The sequence below is a fragment of the Pristiophorus japonicus genome, chromosome 8 (assembly GCF_044704955.1).
Source record: "Pristiophorus japonicus isolate sPriJap1 chromosome 8, sPriJap1.hap1, whole genome shotgun sequence".
Taxonomy (NCBI): Eukaryota; Metazoa; Chordata; class Chondrichthyes; family Pristiophoridae; genus Pristiophorus; species Pristiophorus japonicus.
In genome coordinates, this window is record NC_091984.1 from 32,771,482 (window position 1) to 32,796,570 (window position 25,089).

The 25,089-nt window shown below is 46.5% G+C and overlaps 1 protein-coding gene across 1 annotated transcript in view; it reads right to left on the reverse strand.

The window, feature by feature from the left end:
- Positions 1–25,089, reverse strand: part of LOC139268039 (dihydropyrimidine dehydrogenase [NADP(+)]-like) — a 1,057,241-nt gene that overhangs the window by 790,420 nt on the left and 241,732 nt on the right. The window contains exon 3 of the mRNA XM_070886024.1: positions 13,255–13,337. Within this exon, the coding sequence (XP_070742125.1) occupies positions 13,255–13,337 (83 nt within the window). The remainder of the gene's footprint in view (positions 1–13,254; positions 13,338–25,089) is intronic.

Consider the following 25,089-nt stretch of genomic DNA (forward strand, 5'->3'; position numbering starts at 1 on the left):
TTAAATTATGGGTATTTTCTTGGTACAAGGTACATTAAAAAATTAAACAAAGAAGTGAATCACAGCATGCACTAAAGAAGTGTTAAAACTCCAGGGAGGTGCAAATGGAGCGCTAAAGGGTTTTCGCCCAGACAGCCAGAGCACCCCCACCCCCCAGAACTCCGACGGTGAAAAGTGGTTTGCACCGCATCCTGCAATTAGCGCACCAGTATGGCGCACACAGGGCGATGATGTCATCATCGTGCGTGCTGACCCCTTACTGCCTTATTAACCCGCGCCAAACCCTTTGTGCCCCTCGGGGGAAATTGCCCCGCGGGACACAAGGTCGGCGTGGGGCGGTGCCATCGACAGCCTCTTGGGGCGAGAAGCTGTGGTGACTGGGGTGCCCCGGCCGCCCTCAAAGGGGAGGTGGTAGTGCAGGCGCTGCCATCTTTTTTCTGTCAGTCCAACATTAGCGGCTGCTGATGTGGCTGGGCCGCCAACATGCAGAGCAGCTCCCCCTCTTGGGTGCCAGGCCGCTGGCCCGGCTGACACCCTACCTGATGGCCCAGTAGGCGCTGTTATATTCAGAATAAATCCATTGGACTGTATTGTTAGCTCAAACTGTTGCGACCTTGGTCTCTTTCTTCAGACTCCAGAGTGGACAAGCAACGTGGTGAATTTTATACCTGCTTGTCCCAGGGTGCACAGGTGACCCTTAGGTCTCCCACAAGTGTGCCCTCGAGTGACAAGTCTTACATAGTGAGGTTTACATACATACATAACATCACTCCCCCGCCAAATTCTTGTGTACAAGTTATTTGCAAGTTGAGACGATCTGGCGCCTTTTTGTCCTCGGGTCGATCGCCTGAGTTGAAGTCCTGGCATGGTGGGTTCATCCTCGTGGTCGACGGCGAGGTCGATTGTTTTAGTGGGTCGCTGGGGGCCAGGTCCTTTCACAGTGGTTGCTGGTTATCTGTAGTTCGCAGTTTGGTCTGGTCCAAATGCTTTCTGCGTTTGCCCAGTACATCGTTTCACAATCAAACGCTCCATTTTCATCACACAAACTCCATTCTCCCCTTTGGCTAATACAGTGCTAGCGGCTCATCTGGGGCCCTGAACATGGTCTACATCACTTATTCTGATGTCGCATGCAGGAGCCGTGCGATCATGGTACATTCTCTGCTGATAGCATACGGAAGGCTCGGTTCTGAGTGACTCTGTCTGGTGACTGCATAGCACCCGGGATAGCCGGGTCTGTAGGGAGTCTACCGTGACACGTACGGTCCTTGGCTTTGTGATTTGGGCTGCCCGCTCCGGACTGTTGTCGCTGACCCTAAAGTCTGGCAAGCCCAGGATGGCCGATATGGCCTTGAGACTTTCAGTAGTGGCGGGAGGCCACGTGGCCCCCGTGGATCCTGGGCCATGGTATGGAGGCCCCGGATCATCGACTGTGTGTAGCCTCCCTGCCTTTCTTTGCAATGTTGCAGGGTTGCCCCATAGGGGGCAATCTGATGGGATAAGCCTTTCATCTTTGTGACGGATAAGCTGCAGCATCCCGACTAGCGGTTTACCGTTGGCAGACAGTGACATGGGTTCCTGGCTAGTCCGGGTCCTAAACTGGGGGGCCATTACAGTTGACCCCTCGCTTTCTAGCACTTCCACGACAACGAGTAGGTCTGCAAGCTGCGCCGTTTCCAGCCCGGTGGTGGGCAATGGTAGCCAACTGAGGGCATTAGCATCGTGGAGGATCATGTTACAGTGCACAGACAGTGTTAGACATTCTCGAAACAATGCATTGATAATGGTGCCTCTGCTCTCCCAAAACTGTGAGATGGGCAGCTTGTCTGACTAGAGCAAATATTGGGACACTCTTTGGTACGTCTCTTTTATCCCGTGAACCCAGGCTACTGCCTTGGTTAACTTATTGGATACATGTACAAGCGGTTGGGGCTCGCCCGCTACTTTTGGCTTGCTGCACAACACGCCCGACCCCGTGTGGTAACACATCACTTGCTACGAATACTTTGTTAGATACATACACAACTGGTTGGAATTCGCCTGCTACTTTGGGCTTGCTGTACAACACGCCCGACCCCGTGTGATAACACACCACTTGCCACAAGTACTTTGTCAGATACATATACGACCGGTTGGTGTTCGCCCGCTACTTTGGCTTGTTGTAAGTAACCTCCGACCCCATGTGATAATACATCATTGGCTGCAAAAGAACGCTCACGTGGGTTACATAGTGCAAACAACTTATTGGAATGTAGTGGGTTCCTGGCCTTCTCAGCGGCCGCCCCTTTACCTTTGCCCCAAATTCAGTCATCTTCCTTGCTGGGCAACACATGCCTCTGCTTCGTTGCGCCGACATCCCATGGTCTGGACGCTCTCTCGTCCCGTGGTCTGGATGCACTTTCATCCCATGGTCTGGACACACACTCGTCCGTGTCCGTGATGCCGACTGCCGCGATCTTCCTCCCCAGGGATTTTGCCTCTGGCGTTGGGAAGATACATTCGGATCATCTCGGACGGAGTCCAACTCTGCATGGTCGACCTGGAGCCTCTTCCATTGTTGCGAAGAGGTCGTCGGCTTCAGACGGTGGGTACCTCGCCTGTACTGCTGCTCGGTTGATCTTCACCTCCTCGTGGTCATGATGAGCGGCCTGTGCCTCGGAGATCTGCAAATGGATCTGCACTTCGATACCTGGTTCAGCTGAAGGTGGGGCTTTGCTCAGCCTTTGAGCAGGGGAGACATCGATTGCCGGAGAAGGTTCGCAGAGGTCTTCCCAGATCCATCAAATCTTCGCCATCCACCTTCTACCAAGCAGCGTTGGCCCATCACCTGAAACAATCCACAGTGGTAAATCGTGCACCGCTCCCTCATGTGATACTCTTATGTTTGCACTACCAATAACTGGTATCAGTTCCTTGGTGCGCAGCTTTGCCTGAATCGGGATCAGCTTGGGTCGTTGTGCTTTGTCATCCCACCGCCTCTTGAGTGCCTTCTGGCTCATTACTGATTGACTCGCCCCTGTGTCTAGTTCCATGGAGACTGGAGTGCCATTTAACATTATCGGAGGGCTTTTGGTGGTGAAGGTGCGTATCCCATATACTTCCTCTTCATCCTCAGTTTGAGTTTTCTCTCCTGCTCGTTCAGAGTGATCCTCGCTGGATCGGTCATCCTCTCCTGACTCTGCCACGTGGTGAGTCAGAGGTTGTTTGCACATTCACTGGAGTAGCCCCATTGTTCCACAGCCCTTGCACACATAGGACTTGAATCGACATTGATGAGCTCTATGACTGCCCCCGCAGCACCAACATGGTGTTAATGTTTACGCATTCACGCCCCACGACGGACTCTGAGTCGCTCTAGGCCTAGGTCTGGCCTCTGCGGTCATGTGGGCCCTGCCCTGTACAGTTCTGCCTGATGAAAACATTATTTTATGCAAACTACTTGCCGGTGAGCTTCAATTCTGTGAAGATATCTGTTTCATGTTATCGCTCGTGGATATGAAGTCCTGGGCTATCGTGATGGCCTTGTTCAGATCTAGGGAATCGGCAGACAGCAGTTTGCGAAGGATGACCTCGTGGCTGATTCCATGCACGAAAAAGTCCCGCAACATTTCCCCCAAGGATCCGGCAAATTCGCACTGTCCCGCAAGGCGTCTTAGGTCGGCGACAAAACTCGCCACGTTCTGGCCCTCGGAGCGATGGTGCGTGTAAAAGCGATACCTGGCCATTAAGATGCTCTCTTTTGGCTTGAGGTGTTCCCAAACCAGCGTACACAGCTTTGTGTAAGTCTTGTCCGTTAGTTTGTCCGGTGCCAGCAGATTTTTGAGGAGGCCATATATCGAAGACCCACATACAGTGAGGAGAATCGCCCTGCGCTTGACCGCCATCTCAGCCTTGTCTAGTTCGTTGGCCACGAAGTACTGGTCGAGGCGCTCAACAAAGGCTTCCCAATCATCACTCTAAACAAATCTTTCCAGAATACCAACGGCAGCCATTACCGCGAGAAAGTTTGTGACCCGTTACTTGTCGCCAATTTGTTATGTTCAGAATAAATCCACCGGACTGTATTGTAAGCTCAAATTGTTGCGACCTTAGTTTCTTTATTCAGAGTGGAGAAGCAACATGGTGAATCACCTTTTATACCTGCTTGCCCCAGGGTGCACAGGTGACCCTGAGGTTTCCCACAGGTGTGCCTCCTAGTGGCAAGTCTGACATATTGGTGAGGTTTACATACATGCATAACAGGCGCCACTAAAGGGGATGCAGAGTTTGCAGTGCTGATGTGCTCAGCGCGGTGCTAAAAGTCGCCCGCAAACGCCTCGCGAATGCCCGGTTATCGCTCCACACATTTGTTTGCCTCTAAGAGGCAAATTCCTCGCCGACACTTCCCGCCCCAACGTTAAATTATCGTTTAATTCAAAGTGACTGCACCAAACCCAGCTCGGGGCAATTTCAGTCCCTGTCATTTGAAACAGAACCTAATATCTGGCGAGAACAGCACATAGAAACATATAAAATAGATGCAGGAGTAGGCCATTTGGCCCTTCGAGCCTGCACCACCATTCAATAAGATCATGGCTGATCATTCCCTCAGTACCCCTTTCCTGCTTTCTCACCATACCCCTTGATTTCTTTAGCCGTAAGGGCCATATCTAACTCTCTCTTCAATATATCCAATGAACTGGCATCAACAACTCTCTGCGGCAGGGAATTCCACAGGTTAACAACTCTCTGAGTGAAGAAGTTTCTCCTCATCTGAGTCCTAAATGGCCTACCGCTTATCCTAAGTCTATGTCCCCTGGTTCTGGACTTCCCCAACATCGGGAACATCTTCCCGCATTTAACTGTCCAATCCCGTCAGAATATTATATGTTTCTATGAGATCCCCTCTCATCCTTCTAAACTGCAGTGAATAAAGGCCCAGTTGATCCAATCTCTCCTCATATGTCAGTCCAGTCATCCCTGGAATCAGTCTGGTGAACCTTCGCTGCACTCCCTCAATAGCAAAAACGTCCGGCCTCAGATTAGGAGACCAAAACTGAACACAATATTCCAGGTGAGGCCTCACCAAGGCCCTGCACAACTGCAGTAAGACCTCCCTGCTCCTATACTCAAATCCCCTAGCTATGAAGGCCAACATACCATTTGCCTTCTTCACCGCCTGCTGTACCTGCATGCCAACTTTCAATTACTGATGAACCATGATACCCAGGTCTCGTTGCACCTCCCCTTTTCCTAATCTGCCGCCATTCAGATAATATCCTGCCTTCATGTTTTTGCCCCCAAAATGGATAACCTCACATTTATCCAAATTATACTGCATCTGCCATGCATTTGACCACTCACCTAACCTGTCCAAGTCACCCTGCAGCCTCTTAGCTTCCCCCTCACAGCTCACACCGCCACCCAGTTGAGTGTCATCTGCAAACTTGGAGATATTACACTCAATTCCTTCATCTAAATCATTAATGTATATTGTAAAGAGCTGGGGTCCCAGCACTGAGCCCCGCTGCACTCCACTAGTCACTGCCTGCCATTCTGAAAAGGATGCATTTATCCCAACTCTCTGCTTCCTGTCTGCCAACGAGTTCTCTATCCACGTTAGTGAGGTTTGGGAGGGCGCTAAGCACCTTGAGTCTCGTCGCCGACAGCATGCAGAAAACAGGCGCAGGCAGCGGAAGGAGAGTGCAACAAACCTGTCCCACCCACCCTTTCCTTCAATGACTGTTTGTTCCACCTGTGATAGAGACTGTAATTCCCAAATTGGACTGCTCAGTCATCTGAGAACTCACTTTTAGAGTGGAAGCAAGTCTTCCTCGATTTCGAGGGATTGCCTATGAGTATTCGGAATAAGGTGGACGAATTAACTGCGCAGATAGCAGTTAACGGATATGACGTGGTTGGCATCACGGAGACATGGCTCCAGGGTGACCAGGGCTGGGAACTCAACATCCAAGGGTATTCAACATTTAGGAATGATAGACAGAAAGGAAAAGGAGGTAGGGTGGCGTTGCTGGTTAAAGAGGAAATTAATACAATTGTAAGGAAAGACATTAGCTTGGATGATGTGGAATCGGTATGGGTGGAGCTACGGAATACCAAAGGGCAGAAAACGCTAGTGGGAGTTGTGTACAGACCACCAAACAGTAGTAGTGAGGTTGGGGAGGGCATCAAACAGGAAATTAGGGGTGCATGCAATAAAGGTACAGCAGTTATCATGGGTGACTTTAATATGCATATAGATTGGGCTAACCAAACTGGAAACAATATGGTGGAGGAGGATTTCCTGGAGTGCATAAGGGATGGTTTTCTAGACCAAAATGTCGAGGAACCAACTAGGGGGGAGGCCATTTTAGACTGGGTGTTGTGTAATGAGAGGGGATTAATTAGCAATCTCGTTGTGCGAGGCCCCTTGGGGAAGAGTGACCATAATATGGTGGAATTCTACATTGGGATGGAGAATGAAACAGTTAATTCAGAGGCCATGGTCCAGAACTTAAAGAAGGACAACTTTGAAGGTATAAGGCATGAATTGGCTGGGATAGATTGGCGAATGATACTTAAGGGGTTGACAGTGGATGGGCAATGGCAGACATTTAGAGACCGCATGGATGAACTACAACAATTGTACATCCCTGTCTGCGTAAAAATAAAAAAGGGAAGGTGGCTCAACCGTGGCTATCCAGGGAAATCAGGGATAGTATTAAAGCCAAGGAAGTGGCATACAAATTGGCCAGAAATAGCAGCGAAGCCGGGGACTGGGAGAAATTTAGAACTCAGCAGAGGAGGACAAAGGGTTTGATTAGGGCAAGGAAAATAGAGTACGAGAGGAAGCTTGCAGGGAACATTAAAATGGACTCCAAAGGCTTCTATAGATATGTAAAGAGAAAAAGGTTAGTAAAGACAAACGTAGTCAGAATCAGGGGAAGTCATAACTGGGAACAAAGAAATGGCAGGCCAATTGAACAAGTACTTTGGTTCAGTGTTCACTAAGGAGGACACAAACAACCTTCCGGATATAAAAGGGGTCAGAGGGGCTAGTAAGAAGGGGGAACTGAGGGAAATCCTTATTAGTCAGGAAATTGTGTTGGGGAAATTGATGGGATTGAAGGCCGATTAATCCCCAGGGCCTGATGGTCTGCATCCCAGAGTACTTAAGGAGGTGGCTTTGGAAATAGCAGATGCATTGACAGTCATTTTCCAACATTCCATAGACTCTGGATTAGTTCCTATGGAGTGGAGGGTAGCCAATGTAACCCCACTTTTTAAAAAAGGAGGGAGAGAGAAAACAGGGAATTATAGACAGGTCAGCCTGACATCGGTAGTGGGTAAAATGATGGAATCGAATTTTTAAGGATGTCATAGCAGCACATTTGGAAAGAGGTGACATGATAGGTCCAAGTCAGCATGGATTTGTGAAAGGGAAATCATGCTTGACAAATCTTCTGGAATTTTTTGAGGATGTTTCCAGTAGAGTGGGCAAGGGGGAATCAGTTGATGTGGTATATTTGGACTTTCAGAAGGCTTTCGACAAGGTCCCACACAAGAGATTAATGTGCAAAGTTGAAGCACATCGGATTGGGGTAGTGTGCTGACGTGGATTGAGAACTGGTTGTCAGACAGGAAGCAAAGAATAGGAGTAAATGGGTACTTTTCAGAATGGCAGGCAGTGACTAGTCGGGTACGGCAAGGTTCTGTGCTGGGGCCCCAGCTGTTTACATTTCCATTAATGATTTAGATGAGTGGATTAAATGTAGTATCTCCAAATTTGCGGATGACACTAAGTTGGGTGGCAGTGTGAGCTGCAAGGAGGATGCTATGAGGCTGCAGAGTGACTTGGATAGGTTAGGTGAGTGGGCAAATGCATGGCAGATGAAGTATAATGTGGATAAATGTGAGGTTATCCACTTTGGTGGTAAAAACAGAGAGACAGATTATTATCTGAATGGTGACAGATTAGGAAAAGGGGAGGTGCAACAAGACCTGGGTGTCATGGTACATCAGTCATTGAAGGTTGGCATGCAGGTACAGCAGGCGGTTAAGAAAGCAAATGGCATGTTGGCCTTCATAGCGAGGGGATTTGAGTACAGGGGCAGGGAGGTGTTACTACAGTTGTACAGGGCCTTGGTGAGGCCACACCTGGAGTATTGTGTACAGTTTTGGTCTCCTAACTTGAGGAAGGACATTCTTGCTATTGAGGGAGTGCAGCGAAGGTTCACCAGACTGATTCCCAGGATGGCGGGACTGACATATCAAGAAAGACTGGATCAACTGGGCTTGTATTCACTGGAGTTCAGAAGAATGAGAGGGGTTCTCATAGAAACATTTAAAATTCTGACGGGTTTAGACAGGTTAGATGCAGGAAGAATGTTCCCGATGTTGGAGAAGTCCAGAACCAGGGGTCACAGTGTAAGGATAAGGGGTAAGCCATTTAGGATCGAGATGAGGAGAAACTTCTTCACCCAGAGAGTGGTGAACCTGTGGAATTCTCTACCACAGAAAGTTGTTGAGGCCAATTCAGTAAATATATTCAAAAAGGAGTTAGATGTAGTCCTTACTACTAGGGGGAATCAAGGGGTATGGCGAGAAAGCAGGAATGGGTTACTGAAGTTGCATGTTCAGCCATGAACTCATTGAATGGTGGTGCAGGCTCCAAGGGCCGAATGGCCTACTCCTGCACCTATTTTCTATATTTCTATGTTTCTATGTGACAGTAGGAAAAAATTCCTCACTGTTCAATATTTATAGGAAAATTCCAAACACTTTTATAAGAATTACGTTTACAATTTCAACATAAATTGCCAACAGAGGAAATCTTCTCCCAGTGTGAAGTACTTTTAAATTACCTTGTGAACATTTCAGATCAAATCTAACAGGAAAAGGTGCAAATGAAGAAGGTTTGAAATGCACAGTCGATCCATCAGGATGAATAAAGAGAAAGGACAGATTGAACTTTTGGGGTATGGATCCTTCATCAAAACTGGAAACTGAAAGATAAGTGAACCTTGTAACAAGGCTGAACAAAACAGGATTACCATTCTGTCATTATCATCAAACTTGTTGAGAACAGGGGCTCTGTTCAATGATGGAAGGGGTATCTCTTGCCGGATTAAATCAAATGCAATCTATCTGACTACTCCCCTTGTCTCCCTCTATTAGCTGCTTAACTATGTTGATACCCCTTTGTCCTTTTCATTGCATCGACAAGTTTAATGGGGTAGAAATTGCCCTCCGCCAGAAACGGGGTGCACCTACCGTTTTTGAGGTGTTCTGTCCGCCACAATGGATGCGGTGGCCTATCCGGCGAAATTCAGCTCCTTGGAGGTTTTTTTCCAGTGGGGTGGAATTGGACTCATCATAGGGGTGGCAGTGGGAGCCGAGCGCAGTGGCCGTCACCAGCGGGGCAGAAATAAGGGCGGGACGGAGCGTCTGCAGCTGTCAGTCATCAGCACCGCGCTGATGATGTCATCACACTGGCACGTCACAATGTCTCTCCCCTTCAGTTAAAGGGGAGACTGCTGCAAACTCATTTTAGTTCGGTCCACTGGGCCACCAGGGAGGATTTCGGCTGGGCCAGCACCCAAGACGGGGTGCCAGGCTGCCTGTTGGCACCCGACTGAAACCGGGGGCATAATTGTCGGACCGACCTGGCAGTTGGCCAACAAAAAAAAATAACATGGTCGCAGCGGCAATGCGCCCTCCCCTTTAAGGGCAGCCGTGCCGCCATTTCACACAGAGTGTACCGACAGCAAAAGCTGTCGGGGTCACCGGCCGGTGGCGGTGCCGGTCCCGCGGGGCAATTTTGGGTAAGGGGTCATTTCGTGAGGGCAATTTCACGAGGGGGTCGCTGCCAGATGGTAAGGGGTTGGCGGTACATGCCGCAGTGGGAAAACGGGCGGAGCGGCCCTGGACACTGCTCCACTCCTGAGGTAAGGCAATTTCTAAAATGGCAGCACCTCCACGAAGAGTCGGCGGCCATTCCACTCCACAGCATGGCCGCCGCTTTCTGGCGGTCAGAGGCCTTATCGAAAGAGGAAATTTTGGCCTGAATATCTTTTCAGCTTTTCGAAAAACGTAATGCCTGGACATTAAAATCATGAACATTTCTTTGTGACAGGAAACAACATTCCTGATTCGCAACTTCCCCTGTTCTCTTCTCTCGCCTTGTCTTACTCAGTCTTATTAATGGGCTTACTTCCAGTTTTCATTTCTGTAGACCTGAACTCTACCTTTTCTCTACTATTTAGGACTGAAATGAGGAGAAACTTCTTCACTCAGAGAGTTGTTAACCTGTGGAATCCCCTGCCGCAGAGAGTTGTTGATGCCAGTTCATTGAATATATTCAAGAGGGAGTTAGATATGGCCCTTACGGCTAAAGGGATCAAGACATTTGGAGAGAAAGCAGGAAAGGGGTACTGAGGGAATGATCAGCCATGATCTTATTGAATGGTGGTGCAGTCTCGTAGGGCCGAATGGCCTACTCCTGCACCTATTTTCTATGTTTCTATGTTTCTATGTTTCTTCAGATGCTGATGGACTTGCTATGTATTTCCAGCATTTTATGTTCAATTCTAACTTAGTGTTTTGGATTTTGCAGTGGTTAATGACTGTGAACTGTCAGTCTTCACTGTCATTACCACTCTGAAACTGACCATAACGTCAGAATTTAGCGCATGTGCATCTAAATGCAGAAATCCTGAAGTTGCGGTCAGTCATTCACTGGTCTGGCACAGGCTGTGCTATGGACCCCTATCCTCATAGCCAGTAATCCATGAAATTCATGAAATCAGTGGAACTGATGAAAACTTGAGCTTTTCCGTGTTAATATTGCTGTTAAATACCCATTAAATGTTTAGTCTTGTTAGAATAGAAGTATTAACAGTCTAATTTAAAAAAATTAAGTTTGTTCAAGATATTTTAGCTTTTATCTTAACCCCATGTGTATGCCCCAATCTTTATTTCGCTCTCTGTAACATTTTTACAGCATGCAGATAATCAGTGCTTTTCATTTCCTGGTTTGCTCCCTGTGAGAATTCTTCAATGTGATTGGCTGCTTGGACAGCTTGATGACATCACTGCTGCACTACACTAGGAATCCCCTTTTCACAGCACTATACTCAATCACACATTGAGAAACCTCATGTTTTCACCATAAAGATAGCAAGATCTCTCTGTGGGCAGCTTTCTTCGAAGTCAGCAGTGATCGCTGTCACATCACAAGCCAATGTCTTATTAGTGGGACCACTGTGAAAGTTGATGAAAGTCTGTCAATGCCTTTTTTTTAAGTTATCGGATTAGTTATAGGACTAGGTACTGTTCAAGGATAAATGGATAGACAGCAACATAATAGAACTTCCTTTCTGTGAATGTGGGGAAAAAAGAATTCATAAAACTACCAAAATTCTATATTTATTATTGTGTCGAAACGAGTATTGCTGTCAAATCATTGTGTCGGGTGGAAAAACTGGTGAAAAAATGTTAAATACGTCCTGTAGTTAACTGTTGCATGACGTCCAGGAAACCCGGACCAATCTTGTAGTACTACGCTGACTGAGCGCTAAAACATTAATACTTAGCGCCACCTTGTTGAAGAATGCAGGATCTTCTTCCCAATGTTTAGAACCTAGTCTGAGTGATGCTAAGTGTGTGCTTCAGTTTTCCCCCTGGAATGGAGGTTTCATTTCTTTTTAAATCACACAATATCCAACCTCTGGTGGGCAGCTAGGGCGATATTGGTGGAAGTCTTGGTCTAAGCTGCTGATGTTCCCAGTAGCAGGGTGGAGAGTCTGTAAAGTTATTGCGGGGTGACATTCGACACCGGCGGTAGTGCAAAATGGTCGATAGCGAATCGGCAGCCTGTTTTACAACCTGCCAGATTTTCTTTACCATTGAAGACGGGGCAGGGTGTAAAAACCAGCTGCTGCTTCCTTGTCACCCATTTTGGACCACTGCCAAAGTCGGACTTCACCCCCATTAGGCTAGACGTATCAGGCACAAATTTACTATTTTGGACCAAAATGATTAACTATTATGAAATGAAATAAAACACTAAAATATGGTGAATCAAATCTTAATTTTCACACAGATACATATTTTAACACATCATTTACACATGTATTTATATAATTAACATAATATTTTAGAGATTTATTTTTGATGCGATAAAATTTCACACAAGTCTATGCTGGACTTTTAAATATCACAACTCACTTACATTATTAATCTTATGGTCCGATTACACTATAATTTTTATGTGGATGCAATGAGTCAACAATTAAAATAAAATTGGTAGTATAAGTGACTTTGTGTTTGGGCAAGTGGTAGTGAGCATTTTAAAAGTCCTGTAATGTCACAGTGCTTTGGACTTACATTGGCTGCAGTATAATTGCTGGAGGTGCAAAGAGATTTTTGCCAACACTAAAAACGTGTTTTTAAAAAGCCAAGTTTCCCCCTCAGTCCTCAACTAACATTAAAATGTAACCAGTATCTGTACATGAATCACTGAAACTCTATACATGTGCAGACCTCTGCTTGCCTGATGAGAGAATAATGCAAAACGGTCGGTATTACTCCACACTGGAGGCTATACATTGTTTCAGTAGGTTTCTATCTCAAACCAATATCTGCAGTTTAGCAAAATCGTGAGAAGAGAAAATGGCAATAAATAGACTGATTATTAAACATCATCCTATGTATCAAAGTACTGAATATCACTCTCACTAAATAGCTGAATGACCTATAAATCACTCGTCACTTTGATGTTTGAGTCCACACGTATACATGTTTAATAAAAATGGTGCGTTGCTGTTTAACCGTGAATAATCCTCTTTTTATGAAATTTAAGATTCAGAGCAATGGAATTGATAAAAATTGCGACAAAATTACTTTGGACTAGAATATTTCTAAGCACATAAAGAATTCTCAGGGGTGAAGAAAATATCATTATACCAACCAGCAGTTGGGCTAAAATGATTGAGTTCCTTTAAGTGGTAGAAGACCTGCAAAAAAAGCTTTTTTCTTGTGGTGGCAGGGAGCTGAAGTGAAAACATTATTTAAATTCTGATTGCACACACAAGCTGAACTAGCTGCATCCTTGCAACCTAAGCACAGCCCCAAGGGAAGATACTCTACTGACAAATTAATACCTTAGAGAAAAGATCAGAATGGTGGCAATGAACTCATTTGTTCCTCCCAATAATAAAGAATGACTTTTTCTTTACCACATCGGTGATTGTTGCCATGGTGACTTGGACTTACCTCATTGCTTCACGAAGTGCTCCTCGCTCACTGAGAGTGGTGTGTTTGATGTCATCAAAATTATTCTCCAGCTTCTCATGGCTCTGGAATAAACCAAAAGGTAAAGACATTTTTCATACAAGTGTTTACTTTTATGCTCACATATTAAAACAGATCCTATTTTCAAGCAACATATTCTGTCAAGTGTTTCTGTTGCATAATCAAAATTGACATTATAAACCTGCCAAAAGTCAATCTTATTCACAATGTGGTTGTCATGGAAATCTTATCACTAACTCGCCATGTATGAGAGGAATGCACACAAGAAGAGAGCCATGGATATCTGATTATAAATACTCCATTCTAATGCGTACCTCAGTGTTTTATGTATGAAACATAAAAACTATATATGCTACACCCGCTTTTTATTTAAATAGTTTGTATTCCCCAAGGCATTTTTCTAGTAACGTGGAAAACTAGGTGCTTCAGAATAACTATTTGTACTCTGTGCAAGATGTAAATATCCCCAGGACAAGATAAATCACAGGAATCTAACAGATAAAGTAAATAAAAGCACACATGCAGTAACAATAATCATACTCTTGTCTTGTACTCTGTGTTCAGTATCAGCATAAAAGAGAGTTACCTTTAAAAGTACAGGGTGCTTTTAAACCCCCATATATATATGTTGGTTTACGTGAAGTTGGAAAAAAAAGAGAGAAAATAGAAATTGAAGAAAATGAGAAAAATTGCAGAAAAGCAGAGCATAAAAGGAGAAACAGAATCAAGATATGGTATACAAAGATTAGAACAAAAATGTAGCTAATTGAATGGGGGAAGGGGAGAGCAAGGAAAAAAATAGAACATTTAACAAAAACATTTTAAAGCAGAAGAAAAAGCAAAGCATGCTAGATTACGTGCTAGATTTGAGGATTATTCAGATTCATTGCACTTAGTCACACCTTCTCTCCTCTTCCTCCACAACTTCCTGGTCAACACCGGATGAATTGTTGCATTCATTTGTATATCATTACTTCCCATGAATTAACATAGAAACATAGAAACATAGAAAATAGGTGCAGGAGTAGGCCATTCGGCCCTTGGAGCCTGCACCGCCATTCAATGAGTTCATGGCTGAACATGCAACTTCAGTACCCCATTCTTTCTTTCTCGCCATACCCATTGATCCCCCTAGTAGTAAGGACTACATCTAACTCCTTTTTGAATATATTTAGTGAATTAGCCTCAACAACTTTCTGTGGTAGAGAATTCCACAGGTTCACCACTCTCTGGGTGAAGAAGTTTCTCCTCATCTCGGTCCTAAATGGCTTACCCCTTATCCTTAGACTGTGACCCCTGGTTCTGGACTTCCCCAACATTGGGAACATTCTTCCTGCATCTAACCTGTCGAAACCCGTCAGAATTTTAAACGTTTTTATGAGAACCTCTCTCATTCTTCGGTAATCCAGTGATTACAAGCTCAGTTGATCCAGTCTTTCTTGATATGTCAGTCCCGCCATCCCGGGAATCAGTCTGGTGAACCTTCGCTGCACTCCCTCAATAGCAAGAATGTCCTTCCTCAAGTTAGGAGACCAAAACTGTACACAATACTCCAGGTGTGGCCTCACCAAGGCCCTGTACAACTGTAGTAACACCTCCCTGCCCCTGTACTCAAATCCCCTCGCTATGAAGGCCAACATGCCATTTGCTTTCTTAACCGCCTGCTGTTGTACATAATGATCAGCAATGGCCTCCAGTATCTGGCTTAGGGTTATGACTCTTTGGCATTCTCTGCCCCAGAGATCTGTGGATGCTCAGTTGTTGAGTATATTCAAGACAGAGATCGTTAAATTTTGGCGAACTAAGGGAATTAAGGGATATGGGAATAGTGCAGGAAAGTGGAGTTGAGGGAGAAGATCAACCATGATCTTGTTGAATGGCGAAGCGAGCTCGAAGGGCCAAATGCTCTACTCCTGCTCTTATTTCTTATGATCTTATGTTCATTATCACTATATTCATAATAGAAAAATGCTTCAAATCTTATTGTCCCCATCTTGCCTAGAACGTAAATTTGACTTCCACTAATCCAAGAGACCATCATAAAAATAGAAGCACATTTGACATCTTTTTGTCATGTATTCAACCAGCATTGTAACCCATGTATAATCTGACCTAAGTTGTACACTGTGAGAACAATGACCACTAGGTGGGAGACACTCCTAACCTGGACCTTCAGGTATAAAAGGGGAAGCTCCACCCACTTTCATCACTTGAGTGCTAAGGAATAAAGGACAGGTCACAGACTGACCTTCTCTCAAGCATGGGCCTCATGTGCATTTATACTGTATAGTAGGGATGTATCAATGGCGACGAGAAACTGGGATTTAAACCACACAAGCATGGCCACGAGCAGAACAGACGAGAGGTACTGTGTAAAGGAATGGTTGGGACAGAGATTCAACATTGTTAAAGCAGCACACAGTTCTCCAGGCAGACAAGGGCAGTCAGGCATGCCCCAACATGTAGTCGAACCCAGAGGGGGCATTCGACAGAGACAATGGCAAGCTGAACGGCGATTCACGCCATTGCAAGGGACAATGCGGCCATCAACGTCTGTTAATGGCGCATTCAAGGACAGTCACAGGGGCAGTCAGGGACGATCGACTGGCAAGGGACCTTTTGTTTCAAACAACAGCTCATGTTGGAGGCGTGGAGGCACACACTCAGCTGGAGTTTGCAGAGATGAGCAAAATACCTGCAGAAATTGCAGAAGTGAACACTGGGGGAAATCGCTGAAGTTCAGCGAGTTCATGTGGAGTACGTACACAGTTCATAAACAAGACGCCACCGATAATGATGAAAGTGTTCCTCAATGGCATCCCAGTATCAATGGAGCTAGACACGGGGGCCAGCCAGTCCCTGATGGGTATCAAACAGTTTGAAAAGTTGTGGGTGTCCAAGGCCAGGAGGCCAAAATTGTCGCCGATTGACGCACAGCTACGGACATACACAAAAGAGATCATTCCGGTGCTAGGTTCCACTCTGGATTGTCCCAGGGGACGGTCCCGCACTACTGGGGAGGAGTTGGCTTGCTTCACATAAACCCGGACGCTAGGCCAGTAGACCACAAGGCCAGAGCGGTGCCGCACATGATGCGGGAAAAGATAGAAGGCGAATTGGACCACCTGCTGAGGGAAGGCATCATCTCGCCAGTTGAATTCAGTGACTGGGCGAGCCTGATTGTGCCGGTGCTCAAGGCGGATGGGTCGGTCAGGATATGTGGTGATTACAAGGCCACCATCAATCGGGTGTCACTCCAAGACCAGTACCCGCTACCGAGAGCGGAGGACCTCTTTGCGACGCTATCCGGTGGCAAACTTTTTTCAAAATTGGACCTGACCTCAGCTTACATGACCCAGGAGCTGGCGAGTGAGTCGAAAAAGCTGACCACCATCACGACAGATATCCGTTCGGGATTCGCTCGGCCGCTGCGATCTTCCAACGAAATATGGAAAGCCTCCTCAAGTCGATTCCAGGGACGGTGGTTTTTCAGGACGACATCCTCATCACGGGTTACAATACTGAAGAACACCTCCTAAACCTCTCCACCAGTCTCTCCTCCTTTCAAGACGTTCTTTTAAAACCTACAGCTTTGGCCAAGCTTTTCGTCATATAGCCTAATATCTTATGTGGCTCAGTGTCAAATTTTATTTGATAATGCCCCAATCAATGCTCCTACAGTGTCAATTATGGCTCAGTGGGTAGCACTCTCACCTCTGAGTCAGAAGGCCGTGGGTTCAAGTCCCAATCCAGAAACTTGAGCACAAAAAAATCTAGGCTGACACTCCAGTGCAATGCTGAGGGAGCACTGCACTGTTGGAGGTGCCATCTTTCGGATGAGACATTAAAACCGAGGCCCCGTCTGTCATGTATTCAACCAGCATTGTAACCCATGTATAAACTGACCTAAGTTGTACACCGTGAGAACACTGACCACGAGGTGGGAGACACTCCTAACCTGGACCTTCAGGTATAGAAGGGGAAGCTCCACCCACCTTCATCACTTGAGTGCTAAGGAATAAAGGACAGGTCACAGACTGACCTTCTCTCAAGCATGGGCCTCGTGTGCATTTATACTGTGTAGTAAGGACGTATCAATGGCGACAAGAAACTGGGATTTAAACCACGCGAGCATGGCCACTAGCAGAACAGACGAGAGGTACTGTGTTAATGAATGGTTGGGACAGAGATTCAACATTGTTAAAGCAGCACACAGTTCTCCAGGCAGACAAGGGCAGTCAGGCATGCCCCAACATGTAGTCGAACCCAGAGGGGGAGTTCGACAGAGACAATGGCAAGCTGAACAGCGATTCACGCCATTGCAAGGGACAATGCGGCCAGTAATGGGGCCATCAACACCTGTTAATGGTGCACTCAAGGACAATAACAGGGGCAGTCAGGGACGATCGACTGGCAAGGGACTTTTTGTTTCAAACCGCAACTCATGCTGGAGGCGTGGAGGCATACATTCAGCCGGAGTTTGCAGAGATGAGCAAAATACCTGCAGAAATTGCAGAAATGGACACTGGGGGAAATCGCTGGAAGCTGAAGTTCAGCGAGTTCATGTGGAGCACGTATACAGTTCATACACCAGGACGCCACCGATAATGATGAAAGTGCTCCTCAATGGCATCCCAGTATCAATGGAGTTAGACACGGGTGCCAGCCAGTCCCTGATGGGTATCAAACAGTTCAAAAAGTTGTGGGCATCCAAGGCCAGGAGGCCAAAATTATCGCCGATTGACGCACAGCTACGGACTTACACAAAGCAGATCATTCCAGTGCTAGGCAGCGCCACGGTAGTCGTGACCCACAAAGATTCGGAGAACAGGTTGCCACTCTGGATTGTCCCAGGGGACGGTCCCGCACTATTGGGGAGGAGTTGGCTTGCTGTCATGAACTGGAAATGGGGCGATGTCAATGCAATTTCCTCTGTGGAGCGAGTATCATGCTCACAGGTCCTGGACAAATTTGACTCATTATTTCAACCCGGCATTGGCACTTTCATGGGGGTCAAGGTAGTGATTCACATAAACCCGGACGCCAGACCAGTACACCACAAGGCCAGAGCGGTGCCGTACGTGATGCGGGAAAAGATCGAATGCGAATTGGACCGCCTGTTGGGGGAAGGCATCATCTCGCCAGTCGAATTCAGTGACTGGGCGAGCCCGATTGTGCCGGTGCTCAAGGCGGATGGGTCGGTCAGGATATGTGGTGATTACAAGGCCACCATCAATCGGGTGTCACTCCAAGACCAGTACCCGCTACCGAGAGCGGAGGACCTCTTTGCGACGCTATCCGGTGGCAAACTTTTTTCAAAATTGGACCTGACCTCAGCTTACATGACCCAGGAGCTGGCGAGTGAGTCGAAGAAGCTGAACACCATCACGACACACAAGGGGTTGTTTGAGTACAACAGATGTCCGTTCGGGATTCGCTCGGCCGCCGCGATCTTCGAACGAAATATGGAAAGCCTCCTCAAGTCGATTCCAGGGACGGTGGTTTTTCAGGACGACATCCTCATCACGGGTTACGATGCTGAAGAACACCTCCACAACCTGGAGGAGGTGCTACGCAGACTGGACCGGGTAGAGCTGCGACTGAAAAAGGCCAAGTGCGTCTTCCTAGCTCCAGAGGTAGAATTCCTGGGGATGAGGGTAGCAGCAGACAGGATCAGCCCTACTGCGTCCAAGACGGAAGCGATCCAGAAAGCACCCAGACCCTGTAACACGACGGAGCTGCGTTCGTTCCTGGGGCTCCTGAACTATTTTGGAAACTTTCTTCCCAAATTGAACACGCTGCTAGAGCCGCTACACGTGCTCCCATGCAAAGCTCGCGAATGGGTCTGGGGGGACAGCCAGGAAAGGGCTTTGAATAGAGCACGCAATTTGTTGTGTTCCAACACTCTGTTAACACTATACGACCCATGTAAAAAACTTGTGTTTACGTGCGATGCGTCGTCCTATGGTGTCGGGTGTGTGTTGCAGCATGTCAATGTCAAGGGTCAGTTCCAGCCGGTAGCTTATGCCTCCAGGAGTCTGTCCCAGGCAGAAAGGGGTTACGGGATGGTAGAAAAGGAGGTGCTCGCATGTGTATATGCTGTAAAGAAAATGTACCAGTACCTGTTTGGCAGGAAATTTGAGCTGGAGACAGATCACAAACCCCTAACGTCCCTTTTGGCCGACAACAAGGCCATAAATGCAAATGCATCGGCCCGCATACAGAGGTGGGCACTCACGTTAGCCGCCTATGACTACACAATTCGGCACAGACTGGGCACCGAAAACTGCGCTGATGCACTCAGCAGGCTCCCACTAGCCACCACTGAGGGGGCTACTGAGCATGCTGCTGAGATGGTCATGGCTGTTGAAGCTTTCGGAAGCGAAGGCTCACCCGTGACAGCCCGTCAGATTAAAGTCTGGACAAATAGAGACCCGCTATTGTTTCTAGTCAAGAAATGTGTCCTGAATGGGGACTGGGCAGCCACGTACAGGGCATGCCCTGAGGAATTTAAACCGTTTCACAGGCGCAGGGATGAACTCTCGATTCAGGCCGATTGCCTACTGTGGGGAAACCACGTAGTCATGCCCCAGATGGGCAGCGGGGTGTTCATCAGAGAACTCCACACTGAGCACCCGGGCATTGTCATGATGAAGGCAATTGCCAGGTCACACGTTTGGTGGCCAGGGATAGACACAGATCTGGAACTTTGTGTTCACAGGTGCAACACGTGTGCCCAGCTGGGCAATGCGCCCAGGGAAGCCCCCCCTTAGCCCCTGGCCATGGCCCGCCAAGTCTTGGTCACGCATCCATGTGGACTACACAGGTCCTTTCATGGGAAAAATGTTTTTGGTTGTAGTAGACGCCTACTCCAAATGGATCGAGTGTGACATTTTAAATTCAAGCACAGCCTCTGCCATGGTAGAAAGTCTACGGGCAATGTTCGCCGCCCACGGTCTACCAGACGTCTTGGTCAGCGACAATGGCCCGTGCTTCACAAGCACTGTATTCCAGGACTTCATGGCAGGCAATGGAATTAACCATGTCAGAATGGCACCGTTCAAGCCGGCCTCAAATGGCCAGGCAGAACGAGCAGTGCAGATAATCAAACAGGGGATGCTCAGAATCCAAGGGTGTTCCCTACAAACGCACTTATCACGTCTCCTGTTGGCCTATAGATCCTGACCACACTCGCTCACAGGGGTTCCACCCGCAGAGCTGCTAATGAAAAGGACGCTCAAAACCCGGCTATTGCTTATACACCCCACCATGAAAGAAATTGTCGAGAGCAGGCGCCAGCCGCAATATGACTACCATGACAGGAATGCGAGGGCGCAATGTATTGATGGAAATGATCCTGTTTTTGTCCTCAACTACGCTGCAGGGCCCAAATGGCTCACAGGCACTGTGATTGCCAAAGAGGGAAATAGGATTCTGGTAGTTAAACTTACCAATGGACAAATCTGTCGCAAACACGTGGATCAAACAAAAAGGAGATTCAGCAACCCCATAGAAGAAGCAGAGGAAGAACACGATGTAGAGTTCACTCCACCACAGGTGACCGAACACCGGAACCAAAGGGAGAGCCCAGTCACTGTGGGCAGTCTGGACAGGCCTGAGGCACCGCAAACAGCAGACACTCAGACCAGCGCCCAACAACCGGAGCCCCAACTCAGGCGCTCTACAAGGGAGCGTAAACCACCAGAGAGACTCAACCTGTGATTCCAATAAGACTTTGCGGGGGTGGTGATGTCATGTATTCAACCAGCATTGTAACCCATGTATAATCTGACCTAAGTTGTGCACTGTGAGAACAATGACCACGAGGTGGGAGACACTCCTAACCTGGACCTTCAGGTATAAAAGGGGAAGCTCCACCCACCTTCATCACTTGAGTGCTAAGGAATAAAGGACGGGTCACAGACTGACCTTCTCTCAAGCATGGGCCTCGTGTGCATTTATACTGTGTAGTAAGGACGTATCACTTTATTATTCACAGAAGGTCAGAGGCTGCAGAAGATGTTTTTTGTAATCAACAGGATTTTAGAATTCAGTAAGGGCTTTGATACAGTTCCTTTGAATAGGCTGGTACTGAACATAAAGAAAATCAGTAGAAGTATTTTACACTGGGTACAAGTGGTATCCAGAAGATGGTGTTTCGATATTGTCATTAAACTGGGAGAATGTTACATATGATCCTACAGGAGGTCTGTTTTGGGAGCTCCTTTTGTATAATATCTGCGTAAATGTGCTCGGGGTCACAAGTGCGGTGGTTAAATTAACACTAATGAAGGTGGTAGATTGCAAGGCTGAAGAGAATAAGCTACAGAAGAGTTTGAATATACTTGGAAATTGGACAGACAGGAGGCAGAGGAAATTAAATGTGGAGAAAGGCAAAGTTCTTCACAATGAGGACAAAAAATTCTGGAAGACATGCTCATCTGTGGGGGATCATTGAGCTTTACTGAGAGGATCATCCAGGAAACACAGCCAAAAAAGAGGAAAACGATGGAGATTTGCAGTTGAAACTGTGTTGTAATTACCATGTGTGAGTGTATGTTACACCGGGCTGAGAACTGCAATGCCCTTTTGTTTTAAAGTACTAAATTTCACTTGTGTTTTCGATCGAGTATGGCACGAAGGAATTCTAGCGATGCTGAGGTCAATGTGGGTGGTGCAGTGACTGGAGATATACAAAGGATGGTGGTTGTAATTGTTAGAGGTCAATCATCACAACCAAGGATAGCACTGAAGGAATTGCTCAGGGAAGCATTCTCAGTGCAACCATCTTCAGCTGCTTCCCCCATGACCTTCCCTTTACATTATAAGGGCAGAACCAGAGCTGAGCCAAAGGAATGGTGAGAGATAGAAGAGTAGAATTCCCCATCTAAACACCATTGTGGGGCCACCATCTTTACAAAGACTTCAACAGTTCTTAGGGCAACTAAAGGTGGCCAATATATGCAGCCTCGCCAGGATTTCCCACATCCTGAGAACAAATTTATAAAAAAAACAATTTCCATAGCACATACAATGTACAAGTCATGAATTTATTAGCCAGGGTACACTTACTCCTAGAAGAGGAACCTTGAGTATGAGATGTCGGTGGGGAACTTATCGCAGGCCAGGCACGGTTTCAGGCACCTCACTGTGGGGTCAGGACATTTTACAGCAAGTTCGATAGGACTGTGAAACAGAGCCAGTAGCACAGGCCAGATTCTAAATCAATGTATAATTAAGGGGAAAATGCACAGATAAATATCAAGATGTTGTGGTAGATACTAGTTGGTGGAATTTAGGACTGAGGGAAGAAGCAGTAGGCAGCTGAGTGGGGAAAAATCTTGGTGGCAGAATATCATGTACATGGACCAAGTGAGTTAAATTTCAGGTCAAGATTTGTCGGTTGGGAAACAATGATAATTAAAATTAATAAGCCTCTTCAAAATACTTAAAACCACATCTTGCCAAGATGACTGATGTAGACAGAAATTTCAGAAAGGAAACTGCACCAAAGCTACCTGGTGGCCAGAGCCTGGAACTACAGGCAGAGACTGGAAGCATGCTTTTAAATCAGGAATTGCAGTCACAGGCCTTTGTGACTGGAAAAACATGACAAAGGGTGGACTGCTCTAAATGGGAAAACCCTACAGCGCCACCTACAGGGATCACAGGCCATTACAAATGTAACAGGGTGCGGACACAAGTGACATTGAAAACTTCATCAGGAAAGTTAACAAGTGATATCACCTACTGATTCTAATCATTTATATTTACATGTACACAGAATATCTCTACCAAAATGCTCCAAATTGTCAACATTCAAAGTTTTCTAAGGGCCTTGAAGCTAAACCTCCCGAGGAACTACATTCCTTATGTAACAGTTAGCATCCCCCTTGTACAATTGTTACTGTGTCCTTTGTCAAAACTGTCCCTTGTAAACTATGACACCTGTCAACAATATCTCTTGTATCTCAGTGATACAATTGTTAGTTCTCCGAAAGAAAAAATAATGTTTCAGATTTCCTTTTCTTTGAAAATCCTAACCTTGACTATCCTGGTAAAGAATCATCTGCTGCAACTTCATTTTGTCATCCCATTATTTCAGCTTTTATCTCCCTCGGCTCTCGCATTCTTCAGCAACTACATTAAAACCAAAGCCTGTATGCCTGTTCCAGGAGCAATAGCACCAAGGTTTGTCAGTTAAATATTCCAGGATATATTTGTATTTAGAAATAAAGGAAGTTTGTTTTTAATGCAACGAATGGTTAGGATTTGGAATGCACTGCGTGATAGGGTGGTGGAAACAGATTCAATAGTAGCTTTAAAAAAGAGAATTAATTAAATACTTGAAGGAGAAAAAAAAATGGCAGGATGTGGGGAAAGAGTGGGGGAATGGGAGTAACTGGATTGCTCTGCGAAAGAGCCAGCACACAATCCACAGGCCGAATGGCCTCCTTCTGTGCTGTACTGTTCCATGATTCTATAAGAGGAGTGCTTGGTTGCTGTGTTAACCAGAAATAACATAATGGCAGCAAGAAAGGACAAGGAAGGGATCATTAAGACTCTGTCCAAGGAAGAAGGGTCGAAAAAATAAACTGATTCCCTTGTACAGACTTGCAAATTAATTAAAAATTGGTCATCGTAAAAAAAAAACTATCAGAGATAGAAAGGGAACCCATATGGATCATTAAAAGCTGGCCACAAAACAGGAAGCTGAGGGTAGGACTGGCAGAAAGTGTGAAGTGGTGACCCGCACCAAAATACAGGGAGATATAAATAGGCTTCAGTGGGCGGATAAATAGCAAATGAAATACAGCATAGCAAAGTGTGACGTGGTTCATTTTGGTAGATGTAAGGAGGCCATTTATTCCTCGGAAGGCAAGAAACCAAGGGCCCAAGTTTCGACCGACCCACAGAAAGGCGCATCTCCAGGAGGTCCGCCGATTCTCTAGAACGAAAAGCGCGCCTAATATTTACCTTGGTATTCACCACGATGATCAGGCCTGCTTTGGACTCAGTGCAGCAAAAGCAGCGGGGGTGGGGGGGGGGGGCAGAGCTACAGCCCTGCGCTGAAAAGAGTGCCGGCAGCTGCGCACACGCGCGGTGGAGTCTGCGCACGTGTGCAGTCGCTCCTGGCCCTCCCAGCGCGTCCTGTCTCCGGGCGACCCTATCCCTGGCCGAAGGGACGACGCAATGTTCGCCTCCCCTATCCCGGGCCGAGTGGCCTGCCGCACAGGCCGGCCGCTACCCTCCCGCACTCCCTGAACAGTTCCCATGACAACAAGGCAGTATATACACAGGGAGATTTAGGCCACTTTGTTTGCAGTGCTAAGGAAATAATGTTGGCAGTCTATATAATATACTCCAGTGCATAAACTTAATTACTTTGAGCATGCACATATGATATATTTACCGAGCACTCTTTTCAGGAGGCAGCAGCCTTTGTTCTTGGATTAGCAGCCCTGCCAGAACGTATCCCTTTGATGTCTATGTATCTCAAATGGTATAAGCATTTTACACGATGACTAAGTATGCTGCAGTAGGTGAGATAGGATCTTTTAATTTTTTATTGATTGATTTTTTATTTTTTATTTTTTTATTTTTTGTTTAATGATTTATTGATTGATTGATTTATTGATTTATTTATCATTTATTACTGATGATGGTTCTTTATTTTTAAAAGTGAAGTGTTTAATGCTTTGGAAAATCCTTTAACTTCCCTCTAACTTCCCTTCGCCTCCCACCCTCCATCTCTGGCTACTTGCGCCTGATTTCTAAAGTGTCCCCAAGGTTATT